The 22417-nt window shown below is 42.4% G+C and overlaps 1 protein-coding gene across 3 annotated transcripts in view; it reads left to right on the forward strand.

Annotated features, from left to right (window-relative positions):
- micall1a (MICAL-like 1a) overlaps window positions 1-22417 on the forward strand; it is an 82408-nt gene that overhangs the window by 24152 nt on the left and 35839 nt on the right. For all 3 annotated transcript variants that reach the window (XM_048520962.2, XM_048520961.2, XM_059640779.1), the window contains 4 exons: window positions 8064-8205; window positions 10769-10869; window positions 14105-14241; window positions 16032-16903. In XM_048520962.2, the coding sequence (XP_048376919.1) occupies window positions 8064-8205; window positions 10769-10869; window positions 14105-14241; window positions 16032-16903 (1252 nt within the window). The remainder of the gene's footprint in view (window positions 1-8063; window positions 8206-10768; window positions 10870-14104; window positions 14242-16031; window positions 16904-22417) is intronic.

The following is a 22417-nucleotide window of genomic DNA, read 5'->3' on the forward strand; positions in this document are numbered from 1 at the left end:
TCCTAGGTCCCTCTGTTCCACAACATTCCACAGGACCTTACCAATTACTGTGTAAATCCTATGTTGGTTCGACTTTCCAAAGTGCAACACCTCTCACTTATCTGTATTGAATTGCATTTGCCAATGCTCAGCTCAATTCTCATCCAATCAGGATTCCTCTGTAATTTTTGATAATCTTCCATGCTATCAACTGTACCTGCTAATTTTTTTATTATCCGCAAACTTAGTAATCATGCCTTTTAATTTCACACACAGATCATTATTGTCAATGACAAAAAACAAAGGTCCCAACACCAATCCCTGTGGCGCGCCACTGATCACAGGCCTTCATTCCAAGAAACAGCCTTCAACCATCACCCTCTGCTTCCTACCATTGAGCCAATTTTGAATCCAATTTTGAATCCAATTAGCTAGCTGTCCCTGGATCCCATGCAACATAACCTTTGTGACTCGCCTGCCGTGTGGGACCTTGTCAAAGGCCTTACTAAAGCCCATGTAGACAATATCCACTGCCCTCGCATCCATCGTCTTGGTTACCTCTTCGAAAAGCTCTAAAAGATTTGTCAGACATGACTTCCTGCACACAAATCCATGCTGACTATCCCTAATCAGACCTTGACTGTCCAAATGTTGATTGATCTTGTCCCTTAATATCCTCTCCAATAATTTGCCTCCTACTGATGTCAGGCTCACTGTCCTGTAGTTCCCTGGCTTTGTCTTTGCTGCCTTTCTTAAATAATGGAACAACATTAGCCACCTTCCAGTCTTCTCGAACTTCATCAGTGGCTAAAGATGAAGCAAAATTCTCTGCAAGAGCCTGTGCGGTTTCTTCCCTAGCCTCCTATGATGTCCGAGGATGGACTTGATCAGGCCTGGGGCATTTGTCCACCTAAATATGCTTTAAGGCTACAAACGCCTCCTCTCTGGTAATGTGTGGCTCAAAACATCCCCACCTGTTTCCCTTATTCTTTAGCATGCATGATTCTCTCCGCAGTAAACTCTGAGGAGAAGTATTCATTAAAAATCTCCCCCATCTCCTGTGGCTCCATACATAGACCACCATGCTGATCTTTATGGGAATCTAAAGTCTCCCTAACCACCCTGTTACTCTTAATATAGCTATAAAACCTCTTGGAATTATCTTTAACCTTATCTGCTAGATCCACGTCGTACCCTGTTTTTGCTCTTCAGATTACCCTCTTGACTCCGCTCCTAGATTTTTTGTTAATCTAGGAATTCATTTGAGCCTGATAACTTAAACCCAATGTATGCCGCCTCCTTTTTCCTGACCAGAGCCTCAGTATCCCTCGTCAGCCAGGGATCCCTAAATCTGCGACCTTTTCCCTCCGCCAGGGACATACTATCCCTGGACTCTTGATATCACATTTTTAAAAGCCTCCCGTTTTCCAGTCGTAACTTTTCCTTCAAACAGACTCACCTAGTTGACCTCTCCTAAATCCTGCCTAAAGGCCTCAAATTTAGCCTTGCTCTAGTTTAGCACCTTAACCTGTGGATGTGTTCTATCTTTTTCCATAACTATGTTAAAACTGAGACAGTTATGGTCACTGGACCCAAAATGTTCTCCAACTGACAATTTACTCACTTGCCCGATCTTGTTTCCTAGGAGCAGGTCCAGTGTTACACCCTCCCGAGTAGGGCCCTCTAAAATCTCCAACCAACTCTATTATTCCTACAGGTACCTGCAATCTTACTACATGTCTTCTCCTCCGAGAGCCCGCTGCCTATTTGCGGATCTGTAATACAGCCCCAACAGAGTGACTGTCCCCTTCTTGTTTCTAAATTCTAACCATATGGCATCACTTGATGACCCCTTAAGAATATCCTGTCTAAGCAGTGTTGTTATGTTCTCCCTTATCAAAAGGACAACTCCCCTTCCTCACTTACTTGTACTTCTGTCACTCCCGTAGCTTCTGTATCCTGGAGTATTGAGCTGCCAGTCCTGCCCTTTACTCAGCCAAGCTTCTGTTGAGGCAATTATATCCCAATCACCAGGGCCAGTCCATGCTCTGAACTCGTCTGCTTTACCAGTCAGGCCTCATGCATTGAAATAAATGCATTTAAAACCAAAAGTCTTTTCCCTCCCTTTATTGTGCCCCTGGCCATCCTGAATAGTAAGCTTGCCCTCGATGGGTAATGTATTTTCCCCGACTCCTCGATGGCCCCTCTCTTATTCAGAGTCCCATCCGCCTGCAAAACTGTTGTAAATCCACCTGGGTAACACTAGCAAATCTCCACACAAGGATATTCATCCCCCTCCGCTTTGAGTGCAACCTGTTCCTCTTGTACAGATCACCTGTACCCCAAAGAGATCCCAATGATCCAAGAAATGAAAACCCTGCCCCCTGCACCAGCTCCTCAGCCACACATTCATCTGGCCAATCTTTCTATTTCTATCCTCACTGACACGTGGAACTGGGAGTAATCCAGATATCACTGCCCTTGAGGTCCTGCTTTTTAACTTCTTACCTAATGCATTTCACGGGACCCCATCCCTTTGTGCACATTGTCTACCTCGGTCATTTGTACCAATGACCTCTGGTAGTTCACCCTCCCCCTTCAGAATGTTCTGCAACCACTTAGAGACATCCTTGACCCTGGCGCCCAGGAGGCAATATACAACCCTGGTGTCTTTTCTGCGGCCACAGGATCTTCTGTCTGTCCCCCTTTATAATTGTGACATGTCCAGTAATAACATAACAAACTTGAAGCATTAACACTCTTTCTCTCTGCACAGATGCTACCAGACCTGCTGAGTTTCTCCAGTATTTTCTGACCAGTATGTCTTACATGATACTTTTCAGGACAGGGCTATTTGTGTCAGGGTGCGAAAAGAGAGAGTCAGCAACATGGAGTGTACGTCACTAGCATGCTTTGTGACTTTCAGTTCCATCATGGTGGCTCAGTGGTTAGCACTGCAGCCTCACAGCACCAAGGACCCAGGTTCGATTCCAGCCTTGGGTGATTGTCTATGTGGAGTTTGCACATTCTCCCCGTGTCTCTGTGGGTTTCCTCCGGGTGCTCCGGTTTTTTCCCACAGTCCAAAGATGTGCAGGCTAGGTGGATTGTCCATGCTAAATTTCCCCCTAGTGCTCAGGGGTGTGCGTGGGTGTTATAGGGGATGGGTCTGGGTGGGATACTTCAAGGGGCAGTGTGGACTTGTTGGGCCAAAGAGCCTGTTTCTACACTGTAGGGAATCTAATCTAATCACAATTTACCAATCCAATGTTCTTAAAACAGCCATCATGGAGCTAAATAATCAACTTGTTCAGAGATGTTATGACACCTCTGGTGCAAGTGGAACTAAAATATGGGCCTCCAGGCTCAGAGGCTGGGGTAATTAATGTTGTACAAGACCCCCCTCTTATGGAGCAAAATAAACAGTGTTAACAAATGATTTTTGTTTGTGATTTATTCCATTCCCTCTCTGAAATCAGGGAGGATTCTGGAGCATTGAGAGCAGGATTCTCCATTTTATTGAACATAGAATCCATAGCTATTATCAACACTGAGCAATGTAGTAGTTAATGAAAACTTGAAAGCTTTGATTTGATTGAACCCTTCTGGTTTATTGAAGTGGCAAGCCACTGGATAATCGAGATCATTCCTACAGACAGACTGAAAATGTAAACTGTTCATCCAGGGGATATAGTTGTGTGTGTGGTATCATTATAACAAATTTGATAAAGTGCTATGTAACAGACCTGTCAGCAGAGATAAAGCCTGTGGAATGAAGGAGGCTGAGGCAACATCATTAGAAAGTTGGCTGAGCGACAGCAAATTGTGAGAAGTAATTTTGGTTTAGGATTATTCCACGGCACAACATCGTGGGCCGAAGGGCCTGTACTGTGCTGTACTTTTCTCTGTTCTATGTTCTAAAAACAGAAGTTGCTGGAAAAGCTCACCAGGTCTGTGAAGAAAAAAATCAGAGTTACCGTTTTAGGTCCAGTGACCCATCCTCAGAAGTCAAATACAAATAAGTTCTGAGGAAGGGTCACCCCAGACCCAAAATGGTAACTCTGATTTTTTTTTTTTCTTCATAGATCTGCCAGATCTGCTGAGCTTTTCCAGCAACTTGTTTTTGTTCCTGATTTACAGCATCAGCTCTTCTTTATTTAGAAGTAATGAGTGGCTGTTTTTCCAGATTGAAGCAATGTACCCATTAGTGTTCCCCCATGTGTTGGCATTCAGCCCACTGCTTTTCTTCATCTACATTAATGACTTGGAAACGATTTCCAGATTTACATTTGACTTGGAGGTTAGCAGTAGACTTCAAGAGCACGCAGTCTAGTGGTTTGGGTTGACATGGTACAGCTGAAGTTTAGGGATTAAGTGTGATATGATTCATTTTGGTCAAAAGAACAAGGAGAGCACAGCAGCACGGTGGTTAGTACTGTTGCCTCTCAGCGCCAAGGAACTGAGTTCGCTTCCAGCCTGTGATGATTGTGTGGTGTTTGCACAGTCTTCCTGTGTCTGCATGAGTTTCCACCGGGTGCATCGATCCCTTCCCACAGTCCAAAGATATGTACGTTAGGTGGATTGGCTACGCTAAATTTGGGGTTATGGGGCTAGGGTGGGGGTGCTGTGGGTGTGGCTGGGATTCTCTTCAAAAGGTAGTTGCAGACTTGATCGGCCAAATGGCCTCTATCTGCACTGCAGAGATTCTGAGTCAAAAAAATCCAGGTCAAGAGCGGACACGAGCAGAGATCTGGCTGGCTGCATGTTTCAGTGGTTGAAGGAAATGTTTTTCTCTGTGGCAGTTGGGCGATCTGGAAGCACTGCCTCAGAGAGCAGTGGAAGCAGAGTCAAGAGTGGCTTGCAAAAGACAAATATTTGAAGATAAATAATTTGTAGGGTAGGAGTGTGACATTAGCTGAAATGTTCTTGAAGAGAGTCGAAATAGACTTGACTGGCTGAATGACCTCCTGAACTGTAACTATTCAACTCATTTAAATGAACAGTAATGTTGTAGACAGCTCCTGGTGGGGCAGCTGTAGCTTGGTCCCTATCTTCATTCAACTGCTTTAACTGCTAGATTGTTCTGATCTATTGACTGAATGAATTACTAGAATGTCATTCTTCCTTTAATAGTATAGTTCTTTGATTAAACAACTTGACATGTTTGTAGCAGACAATTTTACCTCCATTCTTTTGTGCATACCTAGGTAAGAAAAATTCTGATGGTTTGTACCATGAGGAATGTTTGAGGTTGATGGTTTAGTAGGGGATTACTTTGGGAATAAAGATCACAATTCTGTAAGTTTTAGAATACACATAGGCAAAGATGTGAGTGGTCCTAAAGGAAGAGTGCTGAATTGGGGGAAGGCCAACTATAGCAAAATTCAGCAGGAGCTGGGGTATGTGGATTGGGAACAGTTGTTTGAGGCTAAATCCACATTTGATATGTGGGAGGCTTTTAAAGAGAGGTTGATTAGAGTGCAGGACAGACATGTCTCTGAAAATGAGGGATAGAAAGAGCAAGATTAGGGAACAGGTAAAATTGTGAGACTAGCAAAGAGGAAAAAGGAAGCATGCATAAGGTCTAGGTGACTGAAAACAGACGAAACTTTGGAAGAATATTGGGAAAGTAGGACCAATCTGAAACGAGGAATTAAGAGGTCTAAAAGGGGTCACGAAATATCTTTAGCAAACAGGGTTAAAGCAAATCCAAAGCCTTTTATTCGTACATAAGGAACAAGGGGATAACCAGAGAAAGGATTGGCTCACTCAAGGACAAAGGAGGGAAGTTATACGAGGAGTCGGAGAAAATGAGTGAGATTCTTAATGAGTTCTTTGTGTCAGTATTCACTGCGGAGAGAGACATGATGGATGTTGAGGTTAGGGGTAGATGTTTGATTACTCTAGGTCAAGTTGGCATAAGTTGGGGGCGGGTGGGGGGAGAGAGTGTTGAGTATTCTAAAAGGCATTACAGTGGACAAGTCCCCAGGTCCAGATCGGCTGTATCCCAGGTTACTGAGGGAAGCAAGAGAGGAAATAGCTGGGGCCTTACCAGATATCTTTGCAGTATTCTTGAGCATGGGTGAGGCCCCGCAGGACTGGAGAATTGCTAATGTTGTCCCCTTGTTTAAGAAGGGTAGCAAGGATAATCCAGGTGATTATAGAATGGGGATCCTGACGTCAGTGGTGGTGAAGCTGCTGGAGAAGATACTGAGGGATAAGATCTATTTACATTTGGAAGAAAATGGGCTTATTACTGATAGGCAGGATGGTTTTGTGCAGGGAAGGTCATGTCTTACAAACTTGATGGAATTCTTTGAGTAAGTGACAAAATTGATAGATGAGGGAAATGCTGTAGATGTCATATACATGGACTTCAGGAAGGCGTTTGATAAGGTTCCCCATGATAGGCAAGGGGTCCAGGGTGTACTAGCGAGATGGATAGAGAACTGGCTGGGCAAGAGGAGACAGAGTTATAGTGGAAGGGAGTTTCTCAAAATGGAGAACTGTGACCACTGGTGTTCCACAGCGATCTGTGTTCGGACCACTGTTGTTTGTGATATACATAAATGATGGTCTGATTAGCAAGTTTACAGATGACACTAAGATTGGTGGAGTAGCAGATAGTGAATGGGACTGTCAGAGAATGCAGCAGAATAGAGAGAGATTGGAGAGTTGGGTAGAGAAATGGCAGATGGAGTTTAATCCAGTCAAATGCGAGTTGATGCATTTTGGAAGATCCAATTCTAGAGTGAACTGTTTGGTAAACGGAAGAGCCCTGGGGAAAATTGCACAGAGATCTGGGTGTTCAGGTCCATTGTACCCTGAAGGTGGCAACGCAGTTTGATAAAGTGGTCAAGAAGGCATATGGCCTGCTTGCATTCATCGGACGAGGTATTGAGTACAAGAGTTAGCAGGTCATGTTACGGTTGTTTTGGACTTTGGTTCGACCACATTTGGAATACTGCGTACGGTTCTGGTCGTCACATTACCAAAACGATGTGGATGCTTTGGAGAGGGTGCAGAGGAAGTTCACCAGGATGATGCCTGGTATGGAGGGTGCAAGCTATGAAGAGAGGTTGAGTCGATTAGGATTATTTACACTAAAGGCGGAGGTTGAGGGAGGACTTGATTGAGGTCTGCAGAATCGTGAGAGGTATAGACAGGGTGGATAACAAGAAGCTTTATCCCAGAGTGAGGGACTCAATTACTTGGGGTCACGATTTCAAGGTGAGACGGAAAAGTTTAAGAGAGATATGTGTGGAAAGTTCTTTACACAGAGGGTGGTGGGTGCTTGGAACAGGTTACCACTGAAGGTGGTAGAGGCGGGTATGATAGATGTATCTAGACAGATACATGAATGGGCAGGGAGCAGAAGGATACAGATCCTTGGAAAATAGGTGACGGGTTTAGATAGAGGATCTAGATCGGCGCAGGCTTAGAGGGCTGAAGGGCCTGTTCCTGTGCTGTAATTTTCTTTGTTCTTTTGGACTGTACTCATTGGAGTTTAGAAGGATGAGGGGGGATCTAATTGAAACTTTCAGAATATTGAATGACCTGGATAAAATGGATGTTGGGAAGATGTTTCCGTTGGTAGGAGAGTCTAGGACCCAAGGACACAGCCTTAGAGTAAAGGGAAGACCTTTCAGAATGGAGACAGAGAAACTTCTACAGCCAAAGAATGGTGAGTCTATGGAATACACTACCAGAAGGCTGCAGAGGCCAAATCATTGAGTACATTTAAGACTTAGGTTCTTGATTATCAAGGATTACGGGGAGAAAGCAGGAGAATGGGGTTGAGGAACGTATCAGCCATGATTGAATGGCAGAGCAGACACGATGGGCCAAATGGCCTAATTTATGCTGTGTCTTATGGCCTTACTCCCATGGAAGGGAGAGGTGCTTTGAGGCCATCCTGATTGCTCAAAGGTTGTCAGAGTCCTGGTCTGGATAATGTGTGCATACTGTTTATATGAGTTAATCCACTATAAAGTGATAACAAAGATCACTAAGCTTTCATGAGAACTTGAAACATTAGACCTTTAAACAGCTTAGCGCTCATTTCTTGTGTGTCTCTGTTTCCATAGGCATTTGAAGTGGCTGAACAGGAATTGGGAATTCCAGCGCTCTTGGACCCAGAGGATATGGTGGCCATGCGTGTTCCAGACCGTCTCAGCATTCTGACCTATGTTTCTCAGCTCTACAACTATTTCACCAACCAAACCCACGGTATGGAGTTGCACACTGAGCCACTGCAGTTCCGCTGCATTTTGGAACTCTGATTAGATTTTTACTTCCATTGAAACTTGAAACCTGGTAATTATATAGCTTGTTTTAGTTAGTGAAGTACAGTCATTTCTATGCGTGAGCTACTGAGGAACTCTCAGGCGCAGTCTACCTACTCTGCAGGCTATTACATAGAGTCATAGAGATGTACAGCGCAAAAACAGACCCTTTGGTCCAGCTCGTCCATGCCGACCAGAATTCCTAAATTAATCTAGTCCTATTTGCCAGCATTTGGCCCACATATATCTCAACCCTTTCTGCTCATATATCCATCCATATGCCTTTTAAACGTTGTAATTCTACCAGCCTCCTCCACTTCCTTGAGCAGTTGATTCCATCCATGTACCACCCTCTGCATGAAAAAATTGCCCCTTAGGTCCCTTTTAAATCTTGCCCGTCTCACCTTAAACCTAGTTTTGGGCTCCCCTACCCTGGGGAAAAGAATTTTACTGTACACTCTATCCATACTCGTCATAGAGGTTTAAAAAATTAAAAGAACACCCCTCAGCCTCCGACACTCCAGGGAACATAACTCCGGCCTATTCAGCCTCTCCCTATAGCTCAAATTCTCCAACCTTGGCAAAATCCTTGCAAATCTTTTCTGAACCCTTTCAAGTTTATCAACATCTTCCCTATAGCAGTGGGACCAGAATTGAACGCTGTATTTTAAAAGTAGCCTTACCAAATGTCCTGAACAGCCTCAACATGAACCTCCCAACTCCTATTCTCAATGCACTGGCCAATAAAGGCAAGCATACCAAATGCCACCTTCACTAACCTATCTACCTGCGTCTCCGCTTTCAATGAACCTTTCACTCCAAAATATCTGTTTGGCAACACTTCCTAGGACCTTACCATAAAGTGTGGATTAAACTCCATCTTCCACTCTTTGGCCCATTGGCCCATCTGATCAAGGGCATCTAGAATAATAATTGTCTTGTGAAATGTGAAAGCTGATATATGTTCACAGTTGAATAAAATAAAACAAGACAGAAGTGAAGGAACGCAATAAAACAGTTTTCAGTCATGGTCACTAAACTGCCATTAAACTGGCACCAAAACTGATACTTTGTCATATTGCATGCTTTGAGAAGCTGAAAATATCCATTTCTCATTCTGTCAGCTGAAAGGAGGAGCTCTTTAGTTGCTAGATAACAAAGTGTTTAGCTGGATGAACTCAGCAGGCCAAGCAGCATCTTAGGAGCACAAAAGCTGATGTTTTGGGCCCAGACCCTTCATCAGAAAAGGGGGAGGGGGAGAGGGTTCTGATATAAATAGGGAGAGGTGGGGGAGGCAGATTGAAGATGGATAGAGGAGAAGATAGGTGGAGAGGAGACAGCCAAGTTAGAGGCGGGGATGGACAAGAGAGTTGCAGTGGGAGAGAGATCCCCTGAGGTTTTTCCGGAGGGAGGACTGCTTGGAGATTGTGGTCACAATGAACGTGCATTCCCCACCAAGGTTTTGCCTGAAAATGTTGGTAGCAAGTCTTCCAAGCTACTGTTGCTCCTTTTATAGGTGTGGTATCTTTGGCGATATGAAAGGGTGCAGAATGAATGCATCTGTTTGATTCAATGTGACTACAATCTCAAAGCAGTAATGGCCAAGGAGTTTCCCCCATTTACCTGCCAGAAAGAGAAAAAGCTCATTTATATTTATAATTATTAGGCTCTACCAATTGCTTTGGAAAAATAAGAAACAGCTCTGGGAAATGGAAGTCTTTCTGTTTTCTAGCCATAGCAAATTCTTTAAGCTTAAAGCAAAGGTTTATTACTGCATTCATTGATAATGGTTTACAACAGAGTCATGCATTCAAGAAAGAGAAAGGATGGAAATTATAAATTACAAATGTCTAAGACATTTTTTCCCCTATTGGTTCATGCATTGAGTGTCACTGGCTAGGCTAGAATTTATTACCTATCCCAAACTGCAGTTAGAAATCAACGTTGCTGTGGATCTGGGATTTCATGTAGACCAGATATGTTAAGGATAGTGAAATATCGAATTGACTCATGTGCGTTAGAGAGTCCAATAAGTCACTGTCCAATTGAATTTCTCTCATTTGAATGTCCAAGCGGACATTGAATTCCTTGCAAATCAGCCTGGAGTCTCTCGTTTAAAGCTACAGCAGTTTAGGAGGTACTATATACAGAGTAAATGTGGATGGTTTTGTAGTGAATAAAATATCAATTGTGCAATTTTTATTGAAAAAAATTCCATAAAGATTTACATTAATATGTTATCACAAATCCAAGCATTTTACTTACTGAGATGAAATGACTGTGTATTACAGGCAAGCATGCAATAGTTTAGCTGTAATTTCACCAGTCAGTGAAAATGATATTTAGGGTGATGGCTTTTGTGTATGGAATGTGTGTCAGTTTTTTTTTTAAAAGACCTTTTGTTTCTTCCTTTTGCTGTTGACATGCACCCTGTAAAAAGGGAAACAGTGTGAATGGTTAGTTAGGATTTTGAAGACTCCAGGGTTATGTTTTCGCTTTTTCTGTAGCTGGAGTTCCCCCCTCCATGAAGAGACCTGCTGGAATATCACCATCAGAACCATCGATCAAAAAACCAGTCACCGTGAGCAAACAAGTCCTCTTACCAAATGTAAGTCTGTGCCATTCATTCAAAACAATTTGAATAGCTTGACTCTGGTAATCCTACTAACTAGAAAGAAAATTATTTCTTGACAATCACGTTGTCCTTGTAATCTCATTGACAACTATTTGTATTTTGATAACATCATTAATGCAGAGTAGCATCCCAGGGTCTTGGCAGAGGCATGAGTGTGAAAAAAAAATTGTTGCAGACCAAAAGGAACAGATATTGAAGAACAGGTGGTTTTTAATTAGGAGAACTTAGAGGAAGGAAAAAGGAAAGGATTGATGGTGAGGAATTCAAGAATTTGGGCCAAGTTGGCTGAAGGCCTGATTACCAGTGGTGGAGTAATTAGAGGGAATGCAGCGATTCAACAGAATGGAAAGTTCTAGGAATAGAGTTAGAAAAAGGCAGGGAGTGGTGAGACTATAAATTATTTGAATTGAGGGATAATAATTTTAAATTCATAGAATTTATAGATATTTCTTAGTCAACCTGTTCTGCTATGTTATGACATACCTCTGAAGCAGGCAGAAATTGAACCGGGGCCTTCTGGCTCAGAGACTGGGACCACGAGGAGCTCTTCAAGAGTCATTACAAATAGGATCTAAGCAGCAACATTGGATCCTTCTTCAGGTCACTGGGCCTAAGATGTTAAATCTGCTTTGTCGCCACAGATGCTGCCAGGCGTGCTGAATTTCTCCAATTATTTCTGTTACTGTTTCAGATTTCCAGCATCCACACTTGTTTAGCATTAGAAGTATAACTGTTGATAATTGTTATGATTTAATCAAAACTAGTGGTTCATTTTTAAAATGAACCCTGGATTCCCAGTTAGTTACTGAAAAAATGAAACCACAAGATTCCATTATTTAAACATAACAGCTTTTACTGTACAAGAGTCAACAAAGCAAACACTAAATACTGTGTTGGAAAGCATGCATACTCAGAACCAGCATTAATCAACCACTTGTAGTTAATTTTACACTATAAATGACATGTTAAATGGCAGCTGTATCTAAGACAGATATTCTAAATTGGCTTGGCAGTCCATTCAGCATATATGTCACCAATTTCAGTCACAACGTCCTTCAAGAATCTGCCTTAGCAAAGAATTTCAGTTTCTTGTCTCCTGTCGACAGCAGCCCACAACAAACTCTAGTCGGCCAGCACTGTCTTAAAGAAGTGAGACGCATCTGTTCAACTTCCACACCTCTGCTTACAACATTTCTCACCTCTAACAGTCGATGCAGCAGTTTTTCTTAAATTAACGAAAGCAGCTGTAGCAAATGTAACATTGCCTATTCTTAGTTTCTGAATCTGGAGCTTGTCAGCATCCTACCTGCACTACCCCACTGAAATCATCTAAGCTTTGATGCCTCTGTGTCCTTTTATATACATGCTACCATTTCTCATCTCCAGAAGTTCTTTTCACAGAAGTGTTATGACACAGGAGGCCACTTAGCCCTTGTGGGTGCACCAGCACACTTAGTACCATTCTCCTGCTTTTAGATCATTATTTTTGCATATTGTTTTTATTTAAATAATCATCTAATGCTCTCTTGAATGCCTCATTGGAACCTGGCTCTACCAAACCTCCAGCCAGTGCATTTGAGACCCAAAATACCCATTGTGAAAAACTTTTTTTTTCCTCACGTGGCGTTTGCTTCCTTTACAAATCACTTTATTGCTGTGTCATCTCATTTCTGATTTTTTAATGAGCAGGAACAGTTTCTCCATAGCTATTCTATTCTGCTGCCTCATGATCTTCAACATTCCTGTCAGATCTGCTCTTATCCTCTGAGGTGAATGGTCCCAGTGTTTCCAATCTACCTTCATAACTGAAGCTTCTCAACAGTGAAGTGGCTGAATGTGATGAAATGTGTGATGTATGAGCTGATTGGGCCAAATGAACTGTCTGCTGTACCCGTAATTCTGTGTAAGATGAGATCTGAATACGCAAAGCTGTTGGAGACTACCAGCTAGCAAATAACAAATCCTGCCATTGCAGTACGCAACAGCAATGATACTGTCTCTCTATTGCTGAAACAGGTAGGCCTGGTTTAAAAAGAGACAAAAATAACGAGCTGAGATAATGTTTTTACTTACATTCATTTATTCTGTCTCTGACATGAATTGTTTCAGAAATTCTTGGTGTGTTTTATTGGAATTCTTCAGCTGAAGTTATGGGTAGTATATGTGGTAATGTTTAGTCTATATCTACCTGGGAAGTAATCTGATGTTGGTGTGGGACAGAGTAAGGTGAGGCTCTGTTATTGGACTCAACTAATTTTATTTCTTTGTAATACAATGGACAGAAAAGGTGAGCTGTGTCCTTTAAAGGGCAGCAGCCTTCTTCATTAGCTCGGTGTTCAGCTGGCAGAGAGAAAGATGGTCACTGGGGAGGGGAGGGTCAAGTTGGTGTGTGGGAAGAGGGTGGGGTGAAGGGGAGAGTGGAGTCTCTGACTACAATTTGAAACTAAATGCTTTGATCAGGTGAATTGTTGAATTAGCCTAAGGCTCTTCACTTCAGAGTGTAAAACTGTCAAATCAACCATCTAAAGCAATCTCTCAGCTGCTGGTTTGCATTCTATGCCTCTTAACTTGTCAGCATTCTTAAAATTTAACATCATTTGTCTGGAAAGGATATGCCAGCCACCTGGCACTAAGTGATTGCATTCCCTCAAACCCCATGTGCTCAGAATTAATACCCACCATGCATGTTTTTGGTTCCTATTATAAACAGTCATCAAAACCGAGAGGTTATAATTATAATGAAAGATTGAACACAGCAGAGTTTCTCTCTCTAGAAAAGAGAAGACTGAGGGCAGTGTTAAGGGTCTTTAAATATGAAAGAGTTTGACAGAGCAGACAGTGAGAACATATTTCTGTCTGTGGGGAAATAAATATAAAACAGTCACCAGTAAAATGAATTGTGAGTTTGTAGAGGAAGCTTTCATAACCAGAGAATGGTAAGAATGTGGAACCCACTATCACAGGGAGTGGCTGATAAATTGCGTAGATACCACCTGGATAAACATATGAAAGAAAGGATGGAAGAGCTTTTGTACAGGATTAGATGAAGGATGGAAGGACGCTGTTGGAGAATGGATCTATTGGGCTGAATGGCCTGCTTCTAAGCTGTGCACTACGTAAGTCTGTGTAAAGGGTGGGTGTCAGTCTGCTTCACAGATTCCTTGTAGTTGATTTGTCATTCCTAACCTCCACGTCCTTTATCTCCCAGAGTCACTCCTCAGAGGAAGTTGCTGAGAGGCCTCGCTGGAATACGCTCAGCAGCACATGTGCAATTTGCAGCAAGCACGTTCACTTGGTGCAGAGATACTTGGTGGATGGGAAACTATATCATCGCAACTGCTTTAGGTAAGGTGAAATGCAAGTACAGATTCCTGGCTGAAGTTGTTGATATCTAAGTTCATTTACACAATGCACAACAGTAAAAGTCACTTACTTAGACCTGTAATGTTTTCTCACCAGGGTTATTTAGTGGCTTCCTATATTGACATAGGCCCAGTTCAGCAGGCACATGAGTAATCTTTATGAAGAACGTTAACAGGATATCAATATCAATTATATATTGTGTGTTTAATTTAGCTTTTCTAGTTTTTTCTTAGTGTCTTCCACAACCTGAGAACTAACACAACCACATTTTCTGCCCCGTTATAGCTGACCTAGGAGCTGGTGCTGTATGTCTTCAGCTACTACAGTTTGTATGGTGAAGTATAATGCTGTTCAGTAGGGAATTCCAGGATTCTAATGTAGCTATAGCGGAGGAACAAATGTGTGGTCAGATCAGGCCAGTGTGGAACCTGGAGATAGTGGCTTTCTCTATCGCTGCTACTGATTTAAGGTGCTGTTGATAACCAATGCTCTATGAATTATATGTATTCCATCCAATGCATGAAAGGATTAGGAATCATGAACACGGCAACAGGCTATGTTTAGGATGGTGTCAACCTTCTTGAGTATTGCTGCCTGTTCCATCCATAAGCAGTGAAAATTAAGCAATAAAATATGAAAGATAATATTGAAGCAAATCAGCTTTCCATGTTCAACCTAGATGAGACTTTTTGGAGGGGGTGAAGTCAGAGTTTGAGTTGCTTATCCCGCCTGTGCTTGCATTCAGGGTGTTGATATGATTGACTTTAAGGTTCTGGCCAATGATGACCTGCCAGATGCTGCTGCTGGGGACTTGAAGTCACTGGGCTTTTGATTATCTAAGAGGGCAGCTATATGTAAAAATGCTACCATCCCCAAGTCAGCACCTGCCTGTGTATGAACCAGATTCTGCTATACAGTGGCTGCTTCGTTATCAGAGGAATTGTATTTGGAGCTGAACACCAGAACGGTCAGTGAACAGCCCCAGACCTGATCTTATGATGGAGCAAAGTTTATTGGTGAAGCGGCTGGAGATGGTTAGACTGAATCGTGCAAGGATGTCCTGTGCTGAGTAACTGGCTCTGACAATCACATTTGTGTCGAGTGTGACTCCCTTTATTAAACGCCCCCACTCCTCAGTGGCTTCATATTCTGAAATTCTTTGGTTATATATACAGACTAAAGAGTGGAAACTGGCCCAGAAAGAAAGGACTTTCTGATTTCTAATGTAAAAACAGAAGCAGCGACCTGAATAATAGCAATTGAGAATTGTGTTGTGACCATCATTGACCTGGTCTTATCATGACCACTGTCCTAAAACTTCTCAAGATCTATTTTGAGGCAGAAATAAATGCTAACCTTGCTAGTAACATGTTTGTCCCATGAACAATTTCTTTTTAACAAAAGTGAAAAGCTTAAATGTTCCTCTGTGATTTTAAAAAAAGTGCCAAGCTTGGCAGTATAATAAAATATGAAAGAAAATATTGAAGCAGATCAGCTTCTCCTAGAGCAACGGGTATAGGAAGTGTTGTTATAGTGATGGGGAGGTTTAGGTTTGGGGGGGTAGGTAGTTTACATTATGTTGGGAAAAGTACCCCAAACCTTTGTGACCAACCTGTCATTCTGATAAAGAATCACCAAAAGTTAACTCTGCTTTCATCCCACATATGCTGTCAGACCTGGGTTTCAACACCAATTTGTTTTTATCCTGGTCAAGTACTGCTGCATGCTCTGCCCTGCTGATTTAATCATTCACGTGTTCCCTTTCCATGCAGGTGTAAGGAGTGCTCCAGTACTCTGCTCCCTGGAGCCTATAAACCTGGCTCAGATTTGGGCACTTTTGTCTGTACGCACCATCGAGGGCAAGTCACCGGTCGGCTGCAACGTCCTCTGTCCGTTCTGCAATCGCATCAGGGCTCTGGCTCCTTGCCTGCACAGACACTTTCATCAGCTACCCCACTGTCATTGCACTATTCCCTAGGAACCACAGAAGGATCAGAAGATGATAAAGGCAGCCTGTCATTAGAGCCAAAAGTAAACGAAGAGGAAGGAGTGGAGCCATCAAGCACCCAAGAGGGCCTTTCCATTTCAGTTAAGCAGCTTTCTGCAGCCTTTTCAGTCTCCACTGAGAAGAGCCACCCTAGCACTGGCACAGCATCAGGACTGCTGGAGCTTTCCAACAGTTCTGATTACAAGGGCACATCAGAGCCTGAAGTGGAATCTCACCTAACAAAGGAAGCACGAAGATCATCAGACTCTTCTGATCCCAAAGAACAGGCTGAGCATGAGATGGGCGAACAGCTGTTATCAGGACTGGAGCCAAAACTGCAAGAGTCTCAGAACAAGCAGCAGCAAGCAACAAATATGGACATGGGCAATGCCACAGAGAATGTGGTGAACAGCAACACCTCGGGGACTCCAGCCAGATATGTCAATGAAAGCCAGAACACAAACTTCGTTTCAGTAAACAAAACAACGCCTGATGAGAAGCTGAAGCCTCCGATTCCTGTCCCAAGGAAAACGATTGACTCTGTATCATCACCCATAGCAACCCCACATCCAGTGCCTCGACCACGAATTAGCTTTGGTGGTGGTGGAACAAGTGAAACATCTGTCCAAAAACCGGAAGACAGTTTGCTGGTAAATGGTAGGTGATAACTCTAGAATGATTGCCATTTTTATTGGTACAGTGTCTTGAATGTAGAAAAATGTCACAAATTGTGTCAGTGAGGAAAGGCTTGACTACTGAGCTAAAGAACAAGAGTAAAGCTGGTTGGTACAGAAGTTTGATAACAATTGGATTTTAAGGAAAGTTTTAAATGAATGGATAGTTCAAGAATGTAAAGTTGGAAATTCCTGACTTTGGGCCAGAGACAGAGGAAGACAGTGTATATATTGCTAGAGATCAAAATGGGAGTTGTAAAGCTGAAGAGAATGTTTACAATTGGTATGCCATTTATGCTAATGTATTCACTTAATTTCTGTACTTTTCTCTGTGTGGAACTGATGTCTAACAGAAACATAGGCCTTAGGATCAGGAGGAGGCCATTCAACCCTTCAAGCCTGCTCCACCATTTGATAAAATGGCTGATCTGATTGTAGTCTCGACTCATTCTTACTGTCTTCCATAAGATGTAGGAACAGAAGTAGGCCATTTGGCATCCCAAATCTGCTCTACTATTCAATGGAATCATGGCTGTTCTGACATTCCTGACATCCACTTTCCTGCTTTGCCCGGAACCTTTGATTCTCCTACTAATCATCTATCTATCTATCTCAGCCTTAAATGTACACATGGATTCTGCCCCTGCAACACACTCGTGTTTCAGGTGATTAAAGGAGATTATAGGGTGTCTAGGGAGAGGCTATCACCTCTTCTAGGGGAGGGTTTCATTTTTGGTTCAGGGATAAAATATCCAGAGTCAGGGGCAGGACTTCAAATTTAGAGCCACGCCCACAGTGATGATGTCAAAAGCTATCAAAGGTAAGTAGCAATCTGAACACTGCCAAAATGTTGAGCGGCTGAGAGTCAATTAAAAACTCCAAAACTGAGATTGATAGATTTCTGTTAGATGTTGTGTGAGGAGGTGTGATACCATTGTAGAATTTACAGGTGTCATATTCCAGATTAATGTTGGAGCAGGATATAGCAACTGAGATGCCACCACCTATTTCTATATTCATAACCAAGTTGTAGATTAGTGCAGAAACCATGGTCAGTTGCAGCCATGGAACTCCTACTGCTTTTGAATGTCTTTCTGTTATAAGTCTGTTATATCTTACTGTCACCTGATTGCATAATATTTTAAAATCTTGTTCAACAGGATTATTTCAGTTTGGCTGGAGAGAGGCTACATTGAAAATATGTTAAAAATACTGCTCTTGCACATATTTTAGAAAATGCATGCAAGAGCAGTACTTTTATCAATAGACCCTCCTGGTGACAAAGTTTCTAACGCTCTCATGTTTAATATGGAAACTACCTGTGAAATTATTTATTATAGGATCTTACAATGTTTGCTGATCAGGGTCAGAAATCACATGACACCAGATTATAGTCCAACAGGTTTGTTTGGAAGCACAAGCTTTCGGAGACTCGCTCCTCCTTGACGTGTCACCTGAAGAAGGACTGAAGCTCTGAAAGCTTGTGTTTTTAAATAAACCTGTTGGACTATAAATTGGTGTTGTGAGATTTCTGACCTTGTCCACCCCAGTCCAACACCGGCACCTCCACATCATGTTTGTTGATAAACAAGCATTTTATGCTGTATTAGTAATGGATATTTTTCACGTCCAAGATGAGGTTTTGACCGAAATAAATTAAAAGGATTAATGTTACTTTGATGTTTAATTGAATTTGCCCATTAGATCATTTTTATATCATTTTATGCCGTCTTTAAGATTTGTGCTTGAAAAATGTAGAAATTCTTAAGAAACTCACAAATCTTAACTTAATATTTTTATTGTCCTGATGTCATTCTGATGAATCAAAACTTTAAATGAACGTTTTGACCTAAGAATGTTGAAATTTCTTGGAAATGATTGAAGTGGTTGCAGTGTTAGGGATATGCCAGCCAGTTTGCAGATGGGTAGATGCCATGATCAACAATGTGATGATAAACAGAATTTTTTTTATCATTGAGGAATATTGGTCATGACACAAGAGATAATTTCTCTGTCCCCTTTGAATAATGCACAGGGATCTTTTACATCTACCTCAGAAGGTGGATCTGGATGGGATGCTTTTTCAAGGGTTGGTGGGCCGAATGGCCTCCTTCCACACTGTAGAGATTCTGTGATGGTGAGCTGAGTGGAGAATGACCTGTGAGGAGGATGCAGAGATGTTTCTGTGATTTGGGCAAAGGTACAGCAGGTAAAGTATGATGTGGATAAATTTGAGAGTATCTGCTTTGGTAGCAAAAGCAGAGAGGCAGATTACTATCTGAGAGGGCAGAGAATTAGGAATCAGAATCCTCACAGAGCAGAAAAAGTTCATTTGGTCTATTGAGACTGCACAAACCCTCCAAAGAGCATCTCATCACGCCCAACGCCTCCATCTTATCCTTGTGAAACCCCATTTATCATGGTTAACTGATCTAACCTGCACATCATTGGACACTACAGGACAATTAATTAAGCATGGCCAATCCACCTAACCTGACCACATCTTTGGAATGTGGGAGGAATTCAGAGCACCCCATAGAAACCCCACAGATGCGGGGAGAACGTGCCAACACAGCCAGTCACCCAAGACTGGAATTGAACCCCGGTCTCTGGGGAGCTGTGAGGCAGCCATACTAACCACTGAGCCACCACTGCACTAACAATTGCCATTCAGTTACCAATTTGTCATTTGCTTGGGTTTCTGCTGGAGAGGCCGGATTGTACAGCTTCATGTTAATTGCTTTAAGTAAAGCCTTCAACCTTAACAAATCATTTGTAACAGTGCAGAATGAACATGCTTGAATAAGCAGCCAGAACTTACACAAATTTAATGAACCAGGACTGACTAAATCTGAAAGCAGCTGTAGTCAGCCTGATCTACGCTGTGCGGCTCAACCCTTCGGATTGTTCCTGTAGTCTGTGGGCAGCCAGCTTTGGTATGGAATGTGAGCTGGGCATCAGACTGAACCAGGCTGTTTGGTAGCTCAAGATGACACACTTTTAAACCCTTCCTGTTAACATTTTTTGCCACAAATGCCAACACGTTGGCAGTGCCGGGGTAAGAACAGCAGATTTCCTTCCCTAAAGTGAATCAGATGGTTTTTTTTTTGACATTTGGCAATAGTTTAATGGTCATTATATACTCTTAATTTCAGTTTTCTGTTGAATTCAAATTCAGTTTCTGGATTAACAATTTCATGAAATCACCACTAGGCTATTACCTTCCCCCATCTGAGAAAGGATGTTGTGGTTATGGAGCGAGTGCCACAAAATATGATCCCTGGGATAGTGGACTGACATATGAAAAGAGACTGATCAGTTAGGGCTAAATTACTAGAGTTCAGAAACATGAAGGGGGAATCTCATAGGAACCTTAAAAATTCTAACAGGACTGTACTGACTAAATGTAGGAAGAATGTTCCTGATGACCATAGAACATAGAACATAGAACAGTACAGCACAGAACAGGCCCTTCAGCCCACAATGTTGTGCCGACCATTGATCCTCATGTATGCACCCTCAAATTTCTGTGACCATATACATGTCCAGCAGTCTCTTAAATGACCCCAATGACCTTGCTTCCACAACTGCTGCTGGCAACGCATTCCATGCTCTCACAACTCTCTGCGTAAAGAACCTGCCTCTGACATCCCCTCGATACTTTCCACCAACCAGCTTAAAACTATGACCCCTCGTGCTAGCCATTTCTGCCCTGGCAAATAGTCTTTGGCTATCAACTCTATCTATGCCTCTCATTATCTTGTATACCTCAATTAGGTCCCCTCTCCTCCTCCTTTTCTCCAATGAAAAGAGACCAAGCTCAGTCAACCTCTCTTCATAAGATAAGCCCTCCAGTCCAGGCAGCATCCTCGTAAACCTCCTCTGAACCCTCTCCAAAGCATCCACATCTTTCCTATAATAGGGCGCCCAGAACTGGACGCAGTATTCCAGTATTCCAGACAGTCCAAAAGCAGGAAACACAATCTAAGGATGTGGGGTGGGCCATTTAGGACGGAGATGAGGTGAAATTTCTTCAACCGGATAATGAGAGCTTGTAGAAATCTCTGGCACAGGGATGAGGCCAAAACCTTGAATATTTTCAAGAAGGCATTAAATACAGTTCTTCGGGTTAAAATGATCAAAGGGTACAGGGAGAAAGTGGGAACAGGACTATATTGGATGATCAGCCATAACCATATAGAATGGAGGAACAGGCTTGAAAATGCTGAATGATCTACTCCTACTTTTTATGATTTTATTATAGTGCTCTCAGTATCGCATGATTCATTGTAATAATTGCAGAGCCTGCAATACCAACATTCCTCTGTTTCCTGCACACATTATTGCCAGAATTCAGCCTGGATCAGCGGGATCTCTCGTAAAGGACAATCTATTATAAAACTTTATGACACCCCTTTTCCATCGGGGATGTTCTAGTTTAAACTAAATAGGATCATGCTGTAGAATGGGTTGTAACAATTGAGTGAGTCAGTCACCGAGGAATGGGAGCTGCTATTTTTAAGTGGTGACAGCTACGTTTTGCCAAATCCTCACATGACCAACAGGTTGACTACAATGTTTTATTATCACTGTGTGCCGTGATCAGGAATCTTTCTTTATCCCAGTACAGTTCGTCCTTTCCGCATTCATCTTTATAGCACATTTTACAATATTACTCAATAACTGTAAACTTAACAAGCTATTGCTTCAAAAATAACAGCAGGGTGGCTCAGTGGTTAGTGCTGCTGCCTCACAACACCGGAGACCTGGGTTCAAATCCAGCTTCAGGGAACTGCCTGTGTGGAGTTTGTACATTCTACTCGTGTCTGTGTGAGTTTCCTCTGGGTGCTCAGGTTTCCTCACACGATCCAAAGATGTGCAGGTTAGGTAGATTGATCAGGCTAAAAAAAATTGCCCCTTAGTGTCCAGGGTTGTGGATGCTAGGTGGATTAGCCATGGGAAATGCAGGGTTATTTGGATAGGGCAGTGGGTGAGTCTAGGTGGGATGCATTTGGAGGGTCAGTGTAGACTCGATGGGCCAAATGGCCTGCTTCCACATTGTAGGGATTCTATGATTAAAGCACTCTGTCACTTTTCCATCTATAGGCTAATTAACTCAACGATAAAATAACATTAGAACTGAGAATTTGTTGGGATAGACTGGAGGGTGTGGGTGGGTCTCTTTACAGAGGTTCAAGACATGGTCAAATTAGAGTTTTGTAAAAGTGGTGATGGAGAAAAGCTGTGGAAACTTATGAGCCTAAATATAAGGGGATGTAGTGATCCATTGGGCACAAGTTCTCTGCTCATTTCTTCACACCTCACAGTCCTACACCTTCCTCTTCAATTACTCATAAAAGCCTCCTGTTTTCGATGAGTGTATGCCTAGACTAAAGAGTGAGTGATAGTATGTAACTTTCCTCAAGAATGCTTAAAGGAAATACAAGTTCTCTTCCCAATGGGCGATCTGCCTGGAGCAGCCTTTGAGGCCTCTGAA

The sequence above is a fragment of the Stegostoma tigrinum genome, chromosome 38 (genome assembly GCF_030684315.1).
Source record: "Stegostoma tigrinum isolate sSteTig4 chromosome 38, sSteTig4.hap1, whole genome shotgun sequence".
NCBI lineage: Eukaryota > Metazoa > Chordata > Chondrichthyes > Orectolobiformes > Stegostomatidae > Stegostoma > Stegostoma tigrinum.